Source organism: Corythoichthys intestinalis, chromosome 10 (assembly GCF_030265065.1).
Source record: "Corythoichthys intestinalis isolate RoL2023-P3 chromosome 10, ASM3026506v1, whole genome shotgun sequence".
NCBI classification, from domain to species: Eukaryota; Metazoa; Chordata; class Actinopteri; order Syngnathiformes; family Syngnathidae; genus Corythoichthys; species Corythoichthys intestinalis.
Genome location: NC_080404.1, coordinates 33,106,991 through 33,127,072, shown reverse-complemented (window position 1 = coordinate 33,127,072; position 20,082 = coordinate 33,106,991). Strand labels below are relative to the sequence as shown.

At 40.5% G+C, this 20,082-nt stretch overlaps 1 protein-coding gene across 1 annotated transcript in view; it reads right to left on the bottom strand.

Moving 5' to 3' along the window:
* LOC130922709 (VPS10 domain-containing receptor SorCS1-like) overlaps positions 1-20,082 on the bottom strand; it is a 171,964-nt gene that overhangs the window by 114,284 nt on the left and 37,598 nt on the right. Inside the window, exons 2-4 of the mRNA XM_057847663.1 lie at positions 17,700-17,767; positions 14,630-14,729; positions 14,221-14,379 (exon numbers count right to left, since the gene is read on the bottom strand). Of these exons, the coding sequence (XP_057703646.1) occupies positions 14,221-14,379; positions 14,630-14,729; positions 17,700-17,767 (327 nt within the window). The remainder of the gene's footprint in view (positions 1-14,220; positions 14,380-14,629; positions 14,730-17,699; positions 17,768-20,082) is intronic.

Here is a 20,082-nt window from a genome sequence, read left to right as displayed (position 1 = left end):
ATATAACTGAACTCATTGTATAAAGCAGATAAGGTTGCTTAAAAATGGTGGAATTGGTGGAACAATTTAAGCATCCTGAAAAGTTGGTAGTGTTACTGTATGTCCCTACCACCCTTATGCAAACCTACGCCCTTGGCAGGATATATATTTATATGTATACTGTATGTTTAAATAAATAGTTGAGGAGAGAGATTTTAAAAGCCACTGGAATTGAGAATGTCTTTGAATTTTTTTTCTACTTCTAGTTCATCCCTGCTGACCGCCAGAGGCAATGCTACAAGCACAGAATGCTCCCTTCCACATGCACAGTGCGGGTAAAAAAATTAAAATGCCAATGAAGTCCCCTGTGACCCCAGGTTGACCCCTGGAAGAGGTATAAGTTCCGGTGACAACTAAGTTCCAGTCCTTACCAAACCTTGCATAAGCACAAGGATTCATAGATTCATTCATAGAACCGTAGTTACCGAAGTAACTTTTGTTGAAGATTATAAAATATGTCAAAAGAAGCTAAGAAAGTCTTGAGGCATGTCTTTTCAAATGAAAAATAAATTTCAAAATAATATTAATAATATTTTCTAAAAATCAATAAAATGTTTGAAGAGCCTCGAGAAAACAGTAACGGACAAAATAATGCCTGAGAACAGACAACTTCCAAGGGAGACAAAGCAGTATTTAACAGACAACATAAGCACATCAGCACTCCTACTTAAGGTTTTATTTTTTTTTCTATGGACACACCAAATTAGCTCTCCATGTTATGTCGAGACAAGTTCTCAAATTAGGCAATGAAATCATCAAAACTGCATCTCCGCATTGAGAGCAATCATCTGACATTAAAAAACAAGTCAAATTTGGGGTGGGGGAGTGGCAATACCCTCAGTATGCTCTGAAAAGGAATAAATATTTTCACTCATCTTCAGTACAATGAGTGCGATTAGACACTTCACCATTCAGTAGGACGAGAAAGTGTCCCAGAACATTTGATCTCAGGTGTACAGTACTTCCCTACGCTTTCTGGTCACTTTCATATGAGAACATCCTGATAGGAGCTAACTATATAGTATAAATGAAATTTCACCCACAAGCCAAATAGCCCTAACTTTTTACGATTCTTATACATCATAAGGGCCAACTGAAATGGCCATGCAAATGCACACTTAGGACCTAGTATTGTTCTGCTTGGATGAGTTTCTGTCTGTAAGGCACAGCCGAATAAATCTGGTTTCTATTGTTACATCTCTGATGCAAGCGCACGTCGTCACGCTTTACCGGATTTCTGACATATCAGAAAGTCAGGTCATGTTCGTACGACTGGTCCCGTGCTGCCCATCACTCTTTTTCTCCCAAGAACACTCCACAATGCGACTCGAAATCGACCCAATTTCCAAAGTCATTCAGGTGATTCAAAATAGACCTTGAAACAGACTTCAAGCAGTGTATAATGGCAAACCATTTTTTTTTTCAAAACCTGTTTTGGCCATTTTAACCCAAAGTACAACTTACGACACATGAAGGATGTTTTCTTCATACGTTTCCGGAAACCAAAAACTCGTGAGGAAAAAATGTGAAAACCGAATCAACTTGCGCGGACTTTAACACCAGCTCGGTGAATCCATTCACATTTCATATGCAGTAAACATTATGTTGGGTCTGCATGGTCTTTCAGAGGACAAAGAGGTAAGCCATTTTTATATTTTTAACTTATTTTTTTAGCGTAACGTTGTGCCGTACTGTTTCTGTCTGACAATGAATGACCTGAAAAGATTTACAATGGTATCTGACTGCCACTGTTACCGTTTCTGTTATATATATAAAAACAACTTTAGTCAGGGGGAAGTGTAAATAAATTATAGAATTAAGATGTGTTATCAATGAAAAAATTAAAAGTGTTCGTTGGCTGTCACTGAGTAGCATTTGCGATCGCTACACAAAGCTAACTAAATTACCCCCAAGAACAGTAAGAGACGTAGGACAACCAGAGGATATATAAGAAAGACAGGGCTGATGGTAAAGGATAGCTTGTTGAAACAGGAGAATGTCATTGTCAGTCGCGTCGATAAAAAAGCTAAAGCTATGCTTAGGTCAGCTCGTTTTTTTTCGTCTTTTTCAGCCTTCGACACTCAAGCCATCTCTTTAACTGAACATTTTTATGTTCTTCTACATCTTTGCCAGTGAATTTGGCACCAGGCACATCCTTTTCGGAGAGAATTGGTAGGTTTAGCTCTTTAAACATCTCCTTCGTACACGATTTCCATTCATTTCCTATTAGGGAGAAACGGTGGCTTGTCCCTACTTAGCAACAGTAGCTAATGTCATGAATATTGAGCGGAAGTGACGTGTTGCTTGCGGTACGCCATTGTAAGTGAGGATAAGTCGATATCCTATTCTATGCTGCCTGATCGCTAATCCTGGCGCCGACAGTCTCTCTACTTGAGTGTGTCTAATTGCACCCCGTCATGCGTAAATCACATCAGACAAGTGGGCACAGGGGCTGTCCCAGGGTAAGTCCCCAGCCAATCGGGGGCAGGGTAAATCCCCAGCTAATCAGGGGTGGTGATCAAGCACAGCCCAACCCTCCTCCCCCGGCAAGGGGGCCATCCCCATACCCCCGGACCATCCGCACCTACATTGATCCTCAGAGAAGGGATGAGGGGACACGCCACCACCCCCCACGTCCACCCACCTGCTACCGCCACAACCTTCCAACCGACATGGCACACCGCAGATCCCCGATGGCCCGCTAGGCCCAGGGCGGGACAGGATCTCCACTCGAAGGGGGCGACACCCCGCCGACCCACCGGCACTCAGCCGGCGACCCGCGCTGGGGCCCAAGGTGGATAGTCGAGTAGAAAATATAGAGCAAGGCGGAAGCTGGCGAGTGCTTAAGAGCCACCACTGGGCGGCAGAGGACCGGACTTTACTGAGTAATAAAGGACAGTGTTTTGCTTATTGGGCAGTAGGCCTAACATACGGTTTCACAGATTTACACTGGTAATTGGTCAGTTTACATTTGTGTTTTCTAAATAGACTGCAATATATTTCATCCAAATAAATACCAAATGTTCTAAAAAAAACTGTATAAAGTGTTTTTATTCTTCAAACAGTTGATATAAACATCTTTAATGTGAAAAATGTTAGAGAATGTATAGTGTAATAACATGTAGAACATGATAAGCAATGTCAGTTACTTCGCTGAGGAACTAAGTACTCTTACAATTGAGTAACTGAGTTACTAACCATTGTTGTTAATCTTACTTTAAAAAAGTCATAAGTTACGGTTACAAATTACTTCTCCCAAAACACAACTGAATTAGTAACTCAGTTATACAGAATATACGTTTCAATATGCAGGTGAGGAACAATTGTTATTTGGGTTTGAGTTTCCCGAGGGACGGATATAATTGACGGACACAGGAAGTCTGTGTTGTGTTACGTTTGTTATTGTCCGAGTTGCCGAGTTGCAATGAACGTTCAATTCAATTCAGACTCAAATGAGTTCAAAAAACTACATTCTGTGCTTTATGAAGAGTGAAAAAAGCAGAATTTAACACAGACGAAATCATTCGACCAATCAGAGTGAAGTATTACCGAAACAAAATGGTGACGTCATGTAACGTAATGGTCGGCAACGGATCGCCGCATACGTTTTCTTCAACACAACATGGCTGTGTAAATTTTAAAAATCTGTCTTTAGATATATATATAATATATACGGTGGGGCAAATAAGTATTTAGTCAACCACTAATTGTGCAAGTTCTCCCACTTGAAAATATTTGAGAGGCCTGTAATTGTCAACATGGGTAAACCTCAACCATGAGAGACAGAATCTGGAAAAAAAAAACAGAAAATCACTGTTTGATTTTTAAAGAATTTATTTGCAAATCATGGTGGAAAATAAGTATTTGGTCTATACCAAAAGTTGCCTGGTATACCAGACTCACCGCTGTTCCAGCTATTGAGTCTGGCCACCATTCACGCGGATACAATTTCCAGGGCGGAGCAAGCCACAGCAAACAGACAGTGGAGTGGACCAATCAGCGACGGACAGACGTGACATTAGTAAAATGATGAGGGAAGGACGAGGGAATTAAAGTAAACATACGAAGAGAGCGGAGTTTATTCAACATGGCTAGCGCGAGACAGACTGTTGTCAATGACTCGTGTCGATGTGTTTTTGGTAATTTAAAACTGATTTTACCGTGGATTGGAACATATTCTCGGCTCTCCCGTTCACTCCGTTGTTGTGGAGACGACTTTTGACGCACAAGAGTGACGTTGCTCGTTAAGAACACGTCACGCAAATAAACGAATCTGATTTGTCGATTGATTTTGTACCTGCTCGAGAGGCCGTTAATGGACTGGTTCCCAGACTGTACTCTCAGTGTTTGAAAAATACAGGGAGAATAGTCTGGCAGAGCCAGGCAATACCAAAAGTTCATCTCAATACTTTGTTATGTACCCTTTGTTGGGAATAACGGAGGCCAAACGTTTTCTGTAACTCTTCACAGGCTTTTCACACATTGTTGCTGGTATTTTGGCCCATTCCTCCATGCAGATCTCCTTTGGAGCAGTGATGTTTTGGGGCTGTCGTTGGGCAACACGGACTTTGAACTCCCTCCTCACCCCGTGGCGTCAAAATGATAACAAGAACGGGGAGAAAAAATCTCAGAACCACACCGGGGGACCTAGTGAATGGCCTACAGAGAGCTGGGACCACAGTGACAAAGGCTACTATCAGTAACACAATGCGCCGCCAGGGACTCAAATCCTGCACTGTCAGACGTGTCCCCCTGCTGAAGAAAGCACACGTCCAGCCCCGTCTGCGGTTCGCTGCAGAGCATCTGGATGATCCAGAAGAGGGCTGGGAGAATGTGTTATGGTCAGATGAAACCAAAATAGAACTTTTTGGTAGAAACACAGGTTCTCTTGTTTGGAGGAAAAAGAATACTGAAATGCACCATACCCACTGTGAAGCATGGGAGTGGAAACATCATGCTTTGGGGCTGTTTTTCTGCAAAAGGACCAGGACGACTGATCTGTGTAAAGGAAAGAATGAATGGGGCCATGTATCGGGAGATTTTGAGTGAAAATCACCTTCCATCAGCAAGGGCATTGAAGATGAGACGTGGCTGGGTGTTTCAGCATGACAATGATCCCAAACACACAGCCAGGGCAACAAAGGAGGAGCTTCGTAAGAAGCATTTCAAGATCCTGGAGTGGCCTAGCCAGTCTCCAGGTCTCAACCCCATGGAAAATCTGCGGAGGGAATTAAAAGTCCGTGTTGCCCAACGACAGCCCCAAAACATCACTGCTCTAGAGGAGATCTGCATGGAGGAATGGGCCAAAATACCAGCAGCAGTGTGTGAAAAGCTTGTGAAGAGTTACAGAAAACGTTTGGCCTCCGTTATTGCCAACAAAGGGTACATAACAAAGTATTGAGATGAACTTTTGGTATTGACCAAATACTTATTTTCCACCATGATTTGCAAATAAATTATTTAAAAATCAAACAATGTGATTTTCTGGGTTTTTTTCACATTCTGTCTCTCATGGTTGAGGTTTACCCATGTTGACAATTACAGGCCTCTGTAATATTTTCAAGTGGGAGAACTTGCACAATTAGTGTTTGACTAAATACTTATTTGCCCCACTGTATATATTTCTGTCCCCATCCCTGTACCCGTGTATAATGCGCGCCATGATTTTACAAGATGATTTTGGGGAAAAAGTGCGCGTTATATTCGGGAAATTACGGTACTTTTTGGGACAGGTAATTTGTAACTGTAACAAATTACTTTTTTCAAAGTAAGACTAACAACATTAGCCAGAATATTCTCACGTATAAGTGTGAACGGCTTAAACACCTTCATATTACCGGACCTCAAGTTTGAAAGGGGCCTTTAATATTGTCCTTCAAAATTGAAATAATTTTACTTGTTTAAAAGAGATGCTGAAACAAAACAAGCATATGTAAATCAACTCATTGGCTGTCATTGACGGGGATCCATTTGATCTTGGAGTATTGGCAGCGATTATTCGCTGCCAGCCGTGCCAATTCAAATGGATTGGACGTCAATCGCCATCAGTGGCACTGACACATGCTCATTTACCGCACCCCCTCCGAGATCAAACGGATTAGACGTCTATGGCGATCGATGGCAGTCATTGAGTTAAAGGTCTGATGCTTTACATGCGGTTACATCATCATTATGATGCTAAAGGGACAAAGCTAATTGGCCCAAATCAAGGTCGAAAAGGAGTGCGAGTGTGAAAGCACCCGTTTAACTATTCAGTCAGGCCGTTAGCACCTAAAGGCTCTTCCGGGGATTCGCATCATTTTTGTCTCATCTCAGCACTTGCAACTTTTAAAAGACAAGACAAGACAATCGATACATGTAAAATGAAACCAATCCAAGAGTAATCGCGCCGCGGGAGTGATGAAAGAAACGCTGAAATTGGGCTTTACAAAGACATACAGAATGACCGCGGGGCAAACTTGTCGAGTGCATCTTCATTGGGGCGCTGGATGGTTTGTCCACGAGGCTTTCATCTCCTCACCGCGCCATTTATCTCACTTCTCGCACCTCGCCTGCTCGGCTCTCTCAATATCAAGTCCCGCAATAGCCGGCTGGGGGGCCGCGGTTTGATGTCTGCTGCGTTGAGTGAAGCAGACAGCGGGCTTCTCGCCAGCTAATGAAGGCTGCGTGCGTGCTTGTAAGATGTATGTGTGCTGCTTGTGCGCGCGCATCCATCCATATCACATAACGTTGTTTGCAAGGTCAAAATGTGGCGACCCTGCCCTCATTTATTGTGTATGTGATGCCACTAGTGGTTTTATTTTAGGACGAAGCCCTGATTTGAGTATCGTTGGGGTCGACACGACTGTGTCTTTCAAATGTTTTATGAAAATGTGCATGTAAACTGCTCTTAAGCAGTCAAATTTAAATGGAAATACAGAGGTACCTCTACATTCGAAGTTAATTCATTATAGGACCTTGTTTGTAAGTCGAAACGATCGTATGCCGAGCAGGATTTTCCCATAAGAATTAGGGCGTGGCTATTGATTATTTTAGTAGTCGATTAATCGATGAACTAGTTTGTTCGAGTAATCAAGTAATCGGATAAGGAATATTAAAAATTAACATAACTGTGCTGAGCCTCAAAAGGTATGAAAAAAATAACTAAATGAGGATCTATGTACAACAAAAGAACAATTGTCTAACTTACATAGCAAAAGTCCTCTAGCTTAAATGCTACAAAACGGTAACTTTTTTTTTTTTTTAAACAATGCGCTTAACAAATGGTTCGGACACATATTCCCACAAAAACATCTAAATATACCTATAAAATAAATTACGAACCCATTAAAAAAAAAACATTAGCACAAACAAAAACTTAGCTTCTGTTGGTCTTAACCATGAGCAGCTGGATTCAGCCATGTGAAAAGAGGCAGACTAGAAGGCATTGTATCCACCCGAATCAATAAAACTAAATGCAAACACTTTCAAAATAAACCATTACAACGCCACTTTGATTATACGCATACTCGAAGCAGCAAAATTTAATTTGAATCTTTTTTCTAATCGAATACTAGAGTTAATCGATTAATCGTTGCAGCACTAATAAGAATACATTAGAATTCTATTCGTTCCACAGCACGAAAACCTACACTAAATTCTTAATAAATATTGCTGGTACTATTATAAATGGCAATTACACATAGCAAAACAAATAATTTATGAATAAAAACTGGAAAAATAAAATAACACAAATAATTCCTGTAATAATGTAACGAATTGGGTTCTAATGTGACGGACGTGTTTTGCGTGCTGTACCTGAACACACCGCGTGGCTGACGTGAAAGAGAGAGAAAAATGCGGTTGAGATTTTGCTTTCTCTTTTAATGTTTTGTTGGTGCCGTCAACTGCAGCGTACAGTAGTCGTGGTGCGTTGCACAAGTTTTGAAATAAATAAAAACCTGACGAAGCTGGCGGTTTGTTTGGCAATGTTACCACCATAATAATTGTCACCTTAACTTATAAAGACTGGCAAACAGAGTTTGGAGGATGACCGTCGAGATCGTAGACATTCTACGGCCGTATTGTTGAGCTAGTCCACAGATGCGCACCCCGCACTCATATTTTTATTTCATTTCCATCTACATTTCAATGGTAAGCGTCACCTATTTCTGTTTTTTTCACCACCTGCACTAACCTTCTTGGAACCTGTGTTGATTTCGCTCACAAGAAAATCTGCTGTGCATCCGTCTGCGGCACTGTCATGTCGTCTTATTTCGAGCATGTCGTTGGATGTCGAAACAAATGGCGAGTCAGATTTTACATGGGATGTCGAAAAGATCGTGTGTCGAAGTGATCGTATGTCAAGGTTGTCGAGGCTGTGGTACTCCCCAAGGTTTCTCATTTTTCTCCCAAATGACTCTGGAGTTTTTGGAGTTTTTCCTTGCCGGCATGGAGGGTCTTAAGGATAGGGGATACCCAGGACTTGAACTGCATCTATTCATCTTTGTTGCTTCATTTCTAATTGTGTATCATATTGCCTCTGTAAAGCCCTTTGAGACTTCTGTTGTGATTGAGGGCTATACAAAAATAAAATTGAATTGAATTGAGGTTCCACTGTAGTGAAAATTTTACTTTTTAATGGCTTGGTAAATAGTGGGATCTCTGTGGTGGCCCACGTGTCAAACAGGAAATAAAACAGTCAAGTGCAGTGAACCCCAAATGTTTGCGATTTGGCAAAGGGGTGTTACGCTAAGTGCATGTGGATTTTCACTATTCTGGTAGTGCAGTAGTTGCTCACTGAAAACAGTTTTTGAAGTGTGCTACACTTCCAACTCTACCACTTCAAGCTTCATTTTGTCCTGTCATTTGTTTGTAGATTTTTTTTTTTAATTATAACATTTTCACATTGGACATGAACTAATCAAAGAAATTTATAATTAAAAATATTAAATGACAATGTCGAAATTTTATGGGGAAAATATAATCTGAAGGTTTACAGGGATAACGCTGAAACATTATGCGAAAAATGCCATTTTTGAGACTTGTAACAATGTTACCAAGATTCTAAGATAACAAAAAAAATGCCAATTAAACAATAAAAACATTGTATTATTAAACACATAAGTATGTATGTTATTAACTCATTTGCTCCCCAAAACGTATGAATACGTTCTATTTTTAATTGTTTCAGTGTCCCAAAGATGTATTTATACGTTTTTTTTTTTTTTTTTTCAAAAGAGACATCTCTGGGTTGTGATTCAATTTATCTCCAAAGTACAAAGCTGAAAATCCATTTTAAAGCAATAAAACTCGCCACTGGAGGGCAGTAGCGCGTTTGGTAAGACCCGCAACCCTATTCAATGGCAACGAACGGCCAAGCAGCGAAGCCGGGGCGAAGACAGAAGACAACCGAATGGATGCCAGGCGGCGGACAACCGAGCAGACCAACCAGTAGGACGCCTGGGATGCCAGGCGCTGGACGACCGAGCAGAACGACCGGGACCACTACATGCCGTTGAGTCCGTGCTGCTTGTGAACGGAGCCCGCAGAGACTAAAAAAAGTTTATCTTTTTGAGACAGGTAACGATGAGGGAAAAGTTTAACCGGCTCTCGCGGCCACAATAGCCTCATCTTTCACTTAGTTATGTGTAAAAAAAATTGTTACTTTTACAATTGTTACTATCAAAAGCTCTATTTGTCTTGTTGTTTCTGTTATTTTGTAAAAGGAAAACATTATTCTGATGTTTGGGATGTAACTAAAGCAAAAAATAGCTGTGTTAAAGTCAAGGTTATGTTTGAAATGTATGCTTTCACAAAAAGCTCAATTTCTCCATTTTTTCATCAGAAATTGGAAAATTGCTCAAACTAAGCTATTTTCTAATGCTGATTTCTAAAGAACGGAAAAAGATATGAACTTACTTTTTTTCTGCTGAAAGAAGGGAGTCTAATCTTTCTTTTGGTGGGTTCCACGTTTATATAGCAATAGAACAGAATTTTCTGTGGGCCTTGCAAAATCTGTCAAAATCCAGTAAAACGGCCAGGAGCGAAAGGCCTTGCTCCAGTGAAAATGACTGGGAGTAAATGAGTTAAATAGTATCAAATATAAGAAAAAAATAATTTTATAGGATTAAACAAAAAAAATTATGAACAAAATTCTGAATATTTTTGGGGAAAAACGGTAGCTTACATATGATTCAGTCGAAATATAGCACACTTAGAAAAATATACATCAAAAATCAACTGACCTGAACTTGGAAAGCTTCTGTGCGTAACACACTTTGAGAATTGCTGCCATAGAGTGAGTCAGCACGTAAATTACCGCCCGCTATTTGGGATCTTCATAAATCAGGCTGTTGGTGTTTCCCAATGTTTGTTAGGGTTATGGTTCATTTGACCCACATCCTTTACAGCACAATTTAAATATGAGAGCATCTCTTGCCTGTTTTTGTCATATTCTATGTTGCCTCCATGCAGGGGCGCCGTATAGACCCTACTCACATGACGTCACAACCACGCCCCCGCCGCCATATTGTCCGTCAACTCGTCACTGTTGATGCATTACCGCTACGTAAATACCTCCTATTATGGCGTGTTTTTCTGCTCGTTAACATAATAATCAAAATGGTGAAGGCGTGTGTGGCGGTCGGTTGCAATAACAGAGAAGATAGACGGAGACACTTGAAGTTCTACCGGATTCCGAGAGACCCGGAGAGGAGAGCGAGATGGGCTGCTGCAATTCGACGAGAAAACTGGGCTCCAAACGATTACCACAGATTATGTAGTAGTCATTTTATATCTGGTAAGATGCATTTAATATATATTTAGAGGGTTTTGGGCTGACAACCACAATTAAGATCATTGCTAGGCTAATCGCCGACAACATACACTCAGACGTTGTGAATGAACTACCTGATAATATATAATTATAAGGGGATAATAAGACAGTTGTCATACAATTAATTTACAATTTCACTATTGAAGTCAAAAGCCAAAAAATAAATTCAACTAGGGACAATCTGGAGTAGTGCTATCGCACTTCATATTTATTACATATTATATATGTATGTAGTGAGAGTGCTATCGCTAAACCATATAAACATTAAAAGCCCTAGCTCCATTGACAAATGACATGAAATACATTAGACTTGACAGTGGATGTTAGCAAGAATAAAAGATTTTGAATTGAAAATTTCGTAACTCACCTTCCCGAGCACAAGATAGATTCCTGCCGAATTTTCATGGACGAGGACTTGTTTCACCCAACCAGCAACGAAGTATTTATAAGCCTCCAAGCTCTTAAAGCTTTTCAAACTTCCGTGAGAATAGGCTGATTTTGTGTGGACAAGATAGTTGTAAATATCAGGGTAGCAGATGTCAGGCAGAGACGGCGAAGACAGCGGGTCGAAAAACATCGATTTAGGCATCAAATATGGATCTGCCGAATGGATAAACTGAAGCTTTTCCACATAACGCCTTTTATGCAACGCATCCAATGAGTTTACAGTGTCAGATAACACCGGGGCTTCCATGAATTGCTCTATAAATTGCAAGACTAATTGAAACCATTGAGAATAGGGCTAAAAAATGACGGACAATATGGCGGCTGGATACAGCGACACGTCATTTTGTGACGTAGGTGAGTAGGGTCTATAGGGGTGAAAAGTGAGTCTGATTCTCAGGGCCAATGCCCTGATGGGGGCCCACAAAGAAAATTAGAACATTAGGTAATTATTTGCAAATTTAGATATTAATCATTGTAATTTTAATAGGAATAAAACGAAGGGTTTTATTTTCTTGTGTAGTTTTTGGCAAAAAGTAAACACCCAGAGAGCATATGTATTGCCAGATACCCCCCTTACCCCAGTACAGTGGTACCTCTACATACGATCACTTCGACACACGATCTTTTCGACATCCGACGTAAAATTTGAGCCGCCATTTGTTTCTACATCCGACGAGTTGCTCGAAGTACGACGACATGACAACACTGCAAACGAACGCACGGTGGATTTTCTTGTGTGAGAAATCAACACAGTTTTCAAAAAAAGTTGATACAGTTGGAGAAACAAGGAAAAAAGTGATGCTTACCTTTGAAATGAAGATGCAAGTTATAGAAAAATATGAGCTTGGGGTGCGCGTCCCTGAACTGGCTCAACAATAGCTCCATGGTCCTCTTCCGACCACCGTTCGCCACTATTTATAAGTTAAGGTGACAATTATTATTGTGGTAACATTGCCAAGGAAATCGCCAGCTTCGTCACGATTTTATCATTTATTTAAGAACTTATCCAACACAAAACGCCCATTGTCTTAAGCAGTTGACTGCTCTCAAGAAAACGAAAGTATTATCTCTACCGCACCGACCTATCTCACTGAGACGTCACCTTCGCGGTGCGTTCAGGGACAGTAAAAAGTGTCCGCCATATTAGAATCCGATTCGTTACATTATTTACAGGAATAATTATTAATTCTTATTATTATTATTATATTATTCTGAATTATTTATTTATAACTTATTTGTTTTTCTATGTTTAATTGCCATTTGTAACAGTGCCAGCAGTATTTATTAAGAATTTAGTGTATGTTTTTAGGCTTTGGAACGAATTAATGGAATTATAATGTATTCCTATGGGAAAATCCTGCTCGACATACGACCATTTCGACTTACAAACAAGGTCCTGGAACGAATTAAATTCGTATGTAGAGGTACCACTGTATTTTCAATAAATGGTTTGGTCCGCCCTTCCTTCGTTCAGAAGGGGAGGAGCGGTGCGCACTTACACAAGTCAATTACTCGAAGCGCGCAGAGCGCAATAGTGCAGAAACGTTTTCAAAACAAAAATCGGGTTTTCAAAAGAGGAAAGAAAAGAAAGCAACGCAGGAGATGGGTAGAAAAGGCCAACAGGATGTAACAAAGTACTTCACAAAGGAAGGTTGGTGTCTTGTGTCAGTGTAGTGCTGAAAATGAACCTGTTATCTTAGCTCCGAAGCGAGATCCCTGCTCACTCCGTAAGAAATACGGGATTTTCCTGGCCTCAATGAGCGAATAATAATGGCGGCATTTTTTGGTATCCTGCAGATGTTGAAAGGTGGTGTGGAAATTTTCTTTTTTTAAATCGGCTTGAATCCAGTTTGTCCAGCATTTATTGAATTTTGTTTGTCATCAATTGAATTTAGTTTGTTAACAAGGGACCTCGCTTCGGAGCTGTATCCTACAGTGGATATCGCGAGTTTCCAGATGAGGCTAAGCCTACTCCATAATGAAATACTGTAATTGTTTGCTAGCTAGTGTTTGCTCCACTTTTAGCTTACATTTAATCATTACAGCAGGCAAATCCTTCATACTAAAACAGTTGTATACTGTATACTGTAATGTATACTGTAGTCAAGGGCATAAGATCATCAGCCAATCAAATGTGCATTTAGGAGGAAAAAATGGACCGGCACATTCAGCAAGTGAAAAGATGTACTGTACATGTAAATCTAAACATATAAAAATAATTCACTTAATCATTTAGTCAATTACAACAATTAAAAAACATATGGGAAGACAATATAAATAACCTATATAACTGAAGTCATGACATAACGCAAATAAGGTTAAGCTTAAAAGTTGGTGGGGACAATTTAAGCAACCTGAATAGTTGGTAGTGTTTTGTCCCAACCGTCCCTATGACTGTAGTATAGTTAAGTTCAAACAAAACATTTATTCTAAGTCATTCATTATGGTATTTGCTTTGAGAATATTTCTAATAAAAATATATTTAGATTGTAAAAGATGGCCTTCAGTACATATCTTATAGATGATATTAGTCTATTCATTATTGCTCTATACGCTGTATGTTTACATTAATATATTTTCATCTTAAATTAATGCAGAAAAAGCACAAATTAGTGTGTAAAGATTCACCAGAATGCAGGAAATTATGTAGTTGATACGCTAAATATGTGTGTGTGTCCCAGGACTGGCGGTGGGGCTCAAAGTGATATCTTTTCATGGGGCCCAAAATCCCTGGCAGCACCCCTGTCTCCATGACATTGCTGATGTAAAATCTGACTAAATTCTCACGTGGAAGTACAAAATACACCATCAGCATCACCTTTTGCTCCCATCCAGAGATCGTGTTAACAGTTTTTTTGTTTGGTTTTTTTTTTTCGATTCCCCCAGGTTTGACGCCATCTGACAGCTTTCAGTGTTACCTTTTGGTCGTGGCTGTAAGCCAGTATCCAATCCTCCTGCTCGGGGTGGAAAAGAAGACTGAGGATATCAAAGGCTAAGCTGTGCTTCTGATAGGACGCCCCCTCGTCAAGGCTAATGAGCAGGCTGCTCTCCACCTCGGGGTCGGTCAGTAACATGATCTGAAATGAGAGGAGAAAGGAGATGGCAGAGATCAGCGGCCCAACCTGACAGCTACCGTGCTGGAGGGCTCGCTTGTGCTCACGCAGTATGCCGTTCCCACTCACGCGCGTACACACTCTTACGCACCCGTGCCGCAGCCTCCCGCGGGGCTGCTTTGCAGCGAAAATGATAGGAACTCACGCGCTGTGATGATGAGCTCTGACAGGCGGCATTTTTTATTTCTACCTTCACAAGAGCGGCAAAACTTACCTTGCGCTTGTTATTGGGACTGACGTACAAGTAGCTCAGGATGGTTTTGGGCCCCACTTTTTCATTAAGTTTCTCGTACGTTGTGCCGTAATCGGTGGATCTGAAATTCAATTAAGAAGGTACGGTGAAGGGGAGAGAACGGAGCAACACCTAGCGGTTAGGATGCTGATGGTATCATTAAGCATGTCAGGCAGGCGGAAAATTGCAACAGCAGAATTCAGCAAGCAATTTGCTAGATGAATGGATATTTCTCTAATTATCAAAATAAACAACAATATCCCGTGTAGCATGCTTAGTGAGGGGATGACTTTGTAATATTTGTAGTATTTGCGTTGATGCTTCAGAGGGCACATCATTTTAACTTGACTTCTAATATCTTTGGCACTTCAAAAATAGCAAGCACAATGTTCTATGTTATTACAAATTAAGGTGGAAAAAGAAAGCAATGGGGCAGAAAAACAGTTCACAGTTGAGAGCTTCGTTTCACATTTCTACTCAGTCTGAGTAGAGTTTGCATGTTGTCTGTAAACATGCATTTCAGATTCAAATTGCCTTGTTACAGAGCTGTGGGATGAGTTCCCGACATCGTACCTGCATCCAATTCCAGCTTATCAGCAGTGTCTTTAAATCGATCCTAGGCAGGTGGCCAAGATATTGACTTGCTGCCATTTGATTCTCGATCCCTTCGTCGCTTGCCTTGGTTTTATACGCGGCGAGACGTCCAACACATGCGCACATCGGTTAAAAGCAGCAGGTACTTACGATTTGTGTTTTTATTGAGTCTTTTATTACCTTTTCTTTGCCTCAAAATACTTTTTGCATGTGTGTCCCTCCCATACTTTCAAGCATTGTGTTTTTTTGTGGTAGCTTTAAAGCAGATTGTTGATCTGTTAACCACATTAGTCACGTAGCTTATTTAAACAACCCTTATTTGACATTACAACGTTTAAGTATTTTCTTAAAGACCAAATGTGAAGTAATTTCATAAAATGACAAATAGGATCACAATTAAAGTAATTAAACATTATCCAACAAATAAAGCACGAAAAAATAATTTATATGTTCTATATTTGACAAAATAATCGCGTTTCCGAAGTTCGAGCCTGAAAGGGGACGAACCCGGAAGTGACACGTCACACCGAGAACAGCGATGGCAGCGCTCCATAAGGCCGCCATACGAAGCCATTCAAACAATGATTCAAACAGCGATATAAGCGATAGATGGAGCGCAAGTGAGGAGATCCAAGTCTTTGAAGAGTTGGAGGAAGAGGAGGGGGTTGGAATTTTATGTTGGACCGTACATGTATTATGATGGAAACAATGTGCCCAGACTACCTGCCATGGAGTGGAGACAAGACCCATCGAGATTACAAGATTGGTAGGCTGTTATTATTTTTATGATTTGAAGCATGTCAGGTAAATAAACCACATACTATTGCCTGGGATAAAAGAAAAGTTTTGACGAATCCCCGATCATGTTGTGGAATGAACAGTAGAAGCTAGCGACGTTAGCTTTTATTTGCCTGACATGTTTCGGCGAACACTTCCGCCTTCGGACCCTCTGACGAATGCGGAAGTGTTCGCCGAAACATGTCAGGTAAATAAACCACTTACTATTGCCTGGGATAAAAGAAAAGTTTTGACGGATTTATAAGTGTAGGCAAAATGAACTCAACACAACTATGATCGGGGATTGCCACGAGTTAGCTTCTACTGTTCATTCCACAACACGATCGGGGTTTTGCCTCGAGTTACCATTCGGCTAACGTCGCTACCTTCTGCTGGTCATTCCACAACAATTGGCAGCTCTGCTTTGACAAAGTCATCAGTCATCCATCCAAAAATTACACTTACTTTTTTGCAAATCCTTGATCATAAGCAGACCGGTTGAGGAAGCAGGGATCTTCGAAGTGTTTGTAGCAGAGAACACTACTTGATGGTGGCGTGAAATTCATTCGCTTCATGCGCACGAAAGATGTCAATTTACGTGCCCTGCTATTCTTTGGCCACTCATACAACCCTCTTTAAATTGAAAACAATACATCGCCACACACCGCCGTGGCATCTTACCGAGAAGCAATGCAACAATACTGTTCTATGGCGGACTTCCCTCGCAGTTCTCTGTGTGACGTCATTTCCGAAGATTTCCGAAGATTGTCGAAGAAAAGCATTTTCATTGTCAAGGGCGTTGCTATGGGTTAAACAAAGAATCTGGAAGGGTTGCGTTAAAAAAAACAACGAAAATATGCTTATAATTGTTTAGCCATTGATATTATTCAAAAACATGGTTGGCCAACCTTACTTCACATTTGGTCTTTAAGGCATCTTTAGTATGTTCTGCCTTTATGCATCTATATAAAACAAGCTGAAAGTGCATGGTAGTACTTTGGGTGTCAAATTTGCACATTTTGGCAGAACACCGGTTTTGTCCTACTCTCGTCTCGTCTCATCCCGTCTTTCCTGTTCATTTTGCTTTTGCTGCTCATTTTGTGAAATATCGACAGTGCTGTCCAGCTCATTAATGTACCTCTCTGTTTTTTTGAAATGGTTGAACAGATTACATGTTTATGTCGCTAGGCATACTCTGGGAGTTCGGCAGCGTAGTCCAGTGACATCAACGCTCTGCGACGTCAACAACAAGGGCGACCTACTAGTTAAAGTAATTTTCCATAAATATTTTTGTTTAAATACAAAAATATCAAGAAGGGTTTTAATATCAAATTATTTGATATCATACTAACGTTTATCTTTTAAGAACTACAAGTCTTTCTATCTGTGGCTCCCTTTAAAATCTGTCTCCCAATATTCTGGCAATAGAAAATTTTGAAATTATTTACATAATACTAACTGATCAAAAACGGTGTGGGGGGGGGTTGGTTTCATGAAAGAGTAGAAACTCATCTTTTTCTTTGCATATAGTGTATGTAACTTCTAGTTTTCACTCAAAATGACCGTGGATGCTAGAATTGGTTGGTAACCAATCCAGTTCCAACCAAGCCTCTTGTCAGCTGGAACTGGCTCCAAACATCTGTTAAAGACTTTTAAAATGTACATTGTGTGACAATCTTACCTCCACAAAGAACTCTCCGTCACTCTGCCCGAGCTGAAGTCGTAGTATTTAGTCAACATGAGGATCACCTGGGAAAAAGCAGACGTAATACACTTAGGTTGATCCTCACTTGGAGGGTATTCTCCTCATCTCTTAATATTCATGTGACAATGTCATATATTCTTGTTGTCAATTAAATAACGCCATCATTCAATTGCTTGGCACAAAGACAGTGGGTCTCGTAAATATCAGTGACATCTTTTCGAGTAGAGCATTATAAAAGCTTTCACGGAACGGACGAACCTTTGCTTTATAGGCACATAAATCCGTCAATGTCCTTGTTCATTAATTACAGTGTTAATGATAATAAAATGCAAATTGTGAACATTTTTTTGTCTTCTTGATGCATGCTTGAGAGGAGAAACGTAGGTTGGTTTCCCTGCGTGAGTCGTTACCAAACCTCAAAAGTAACAGAGAGGAAGAGCATCGACGCTGTGCCCTTCACCTTTTCGTACAAATGAACGTCTCGAGCGGAGATGCGTCTCGCACGGCGCAATCATAAAATCTGCTGATGACATCGCTCTCCTGGGTTAGCTTCCATTGTGCCGCTGACGCTTTTTTTCTATTCCTATCTTCTGATTATCAAGTGTTACGACTGTTTGGAGGGCGTGTGATGTCCCACTCGAGACCAATAACTCATTGTGGAAAGAAACAGGCTGGTAACCTTTTTTATTTACTTAACCAAGCTCAACTTTTAAAGAATCTCTGGAACGTGTAGACACACTTGACTCCATGCTCATTTATTCATTCCCACAAATAAACATGCATATGATAAATGGATGTCTCTTGCAGTAAATGTACATTACCCGTTGCACATTTGTGCATCTTTCTTTTTTTGGAATTTCATTTCCACATTTATTGGTATATTTTTATTTTCTATAAAATATTGGAGTCAGAGTGCTAGCTTGACTTGAGTTTAATATGTTTTATGAAGAAGGTCTTGGCTCAATTTACTTGCATTTAAAATCAATATGAATTGTATGAAGTGCAAAAGAAAGCATAATAAGGACAAATGGCACTACCACAACATACAATAATAAGATGCTGGAGGGAAAAACTCTTTTTATGAAGTGTCATTACTGTACAACAGTGACAACAACAACAGCTGTATGCGTGTACTGTATGCATTTAAAGGGTGAGGCCTTGTGAATGACATCAAGAGTGTAGCTGTGTTTTCTTCATGTGAACTATTTTTCTTTATTAACATTTGGGCTGCTGCAAATTATTATTTTGATAGTCGACTAGTCATTTATTTTTGCGATAAATCTATTAATTTGCTCACATACTGTATGTTCTTTTCTGTATTATTACTCTAGGCTTTGATATGTAATATACTGTATGTGCTTAAGAAAAAAATCTATCTGCTGGGAAAAGTTGGACTAACATGGAATAACATTGAACTGTATCATTGTTTTTCAAAGCAAATGCAGATTGCAAATATATTATTTTGGTCAATTACAAAGATTATCAGTAATGATGCACTGATACAGATTCCGATATCGGCGGGGGGCCGATCCCGCACGAAAATGGTGGTATCGGTATCGGCGAGTACCAACAAAGAGGTCACCGATACCATTTACCGGTCCAGTATTATAACACTTGACCGCAGCCTTTTTTCTCCTTACGCTCACTACTCATTGTGTTGTGTGATGACACATGATCACTTTGCATGCCAAGCAGCTATCGCTATTGCCCTGCTCCAGACCAATGACAGCGGGCCAATAGCCGCTCTTAACCAACACCGGGGCAGCTTTTTCATATGTAGGAAAAACAAACTACAAGACGAAAACGGCGTGCGGTCTGGAAATATTTCAGCATATATTCTCCGTCGAGTACAATGGCTGCATGCAAGATCTGCGGCCTGAAAGTTTCGAGAGCTGGAGTTAAATTGGCCAGTTTCAATACCTCCAACCTGATTAAACATAAGCCAAAACGTGAACAAACACAAAGACTTTGAGGCTACAACAGCAGCAACTGCTACCAAGAGAAAGGGGGCTGGACTGTAGCAACAAAACCTGATCAGTTCACTTAGTCTACTTTACTTTTATTGTCTTTTACTGAAAGGAATGCAGCAGTAATTCGAGACCTGTTTCAAAACTTCAACTTTCAAAAAAGCTGTAGAAGTATAGCCCCGTACACCAGACTCACTCCTGTTCCAGCTATTGAGTCTGGCCACCATTCAGCGGATAAAATTTCCAGGGCGGAGCAAGCCACAGCAAACAGACAGCGGAGTGGTCCAATCAGCGACGGGCGGACTTGACGTTAGTAAAGCGACAAGGGACTTGCGCACGGAAGTGAACATACGAGGAGAGCGGAGTTCATTCAACATGGCTAGCGCGAGACA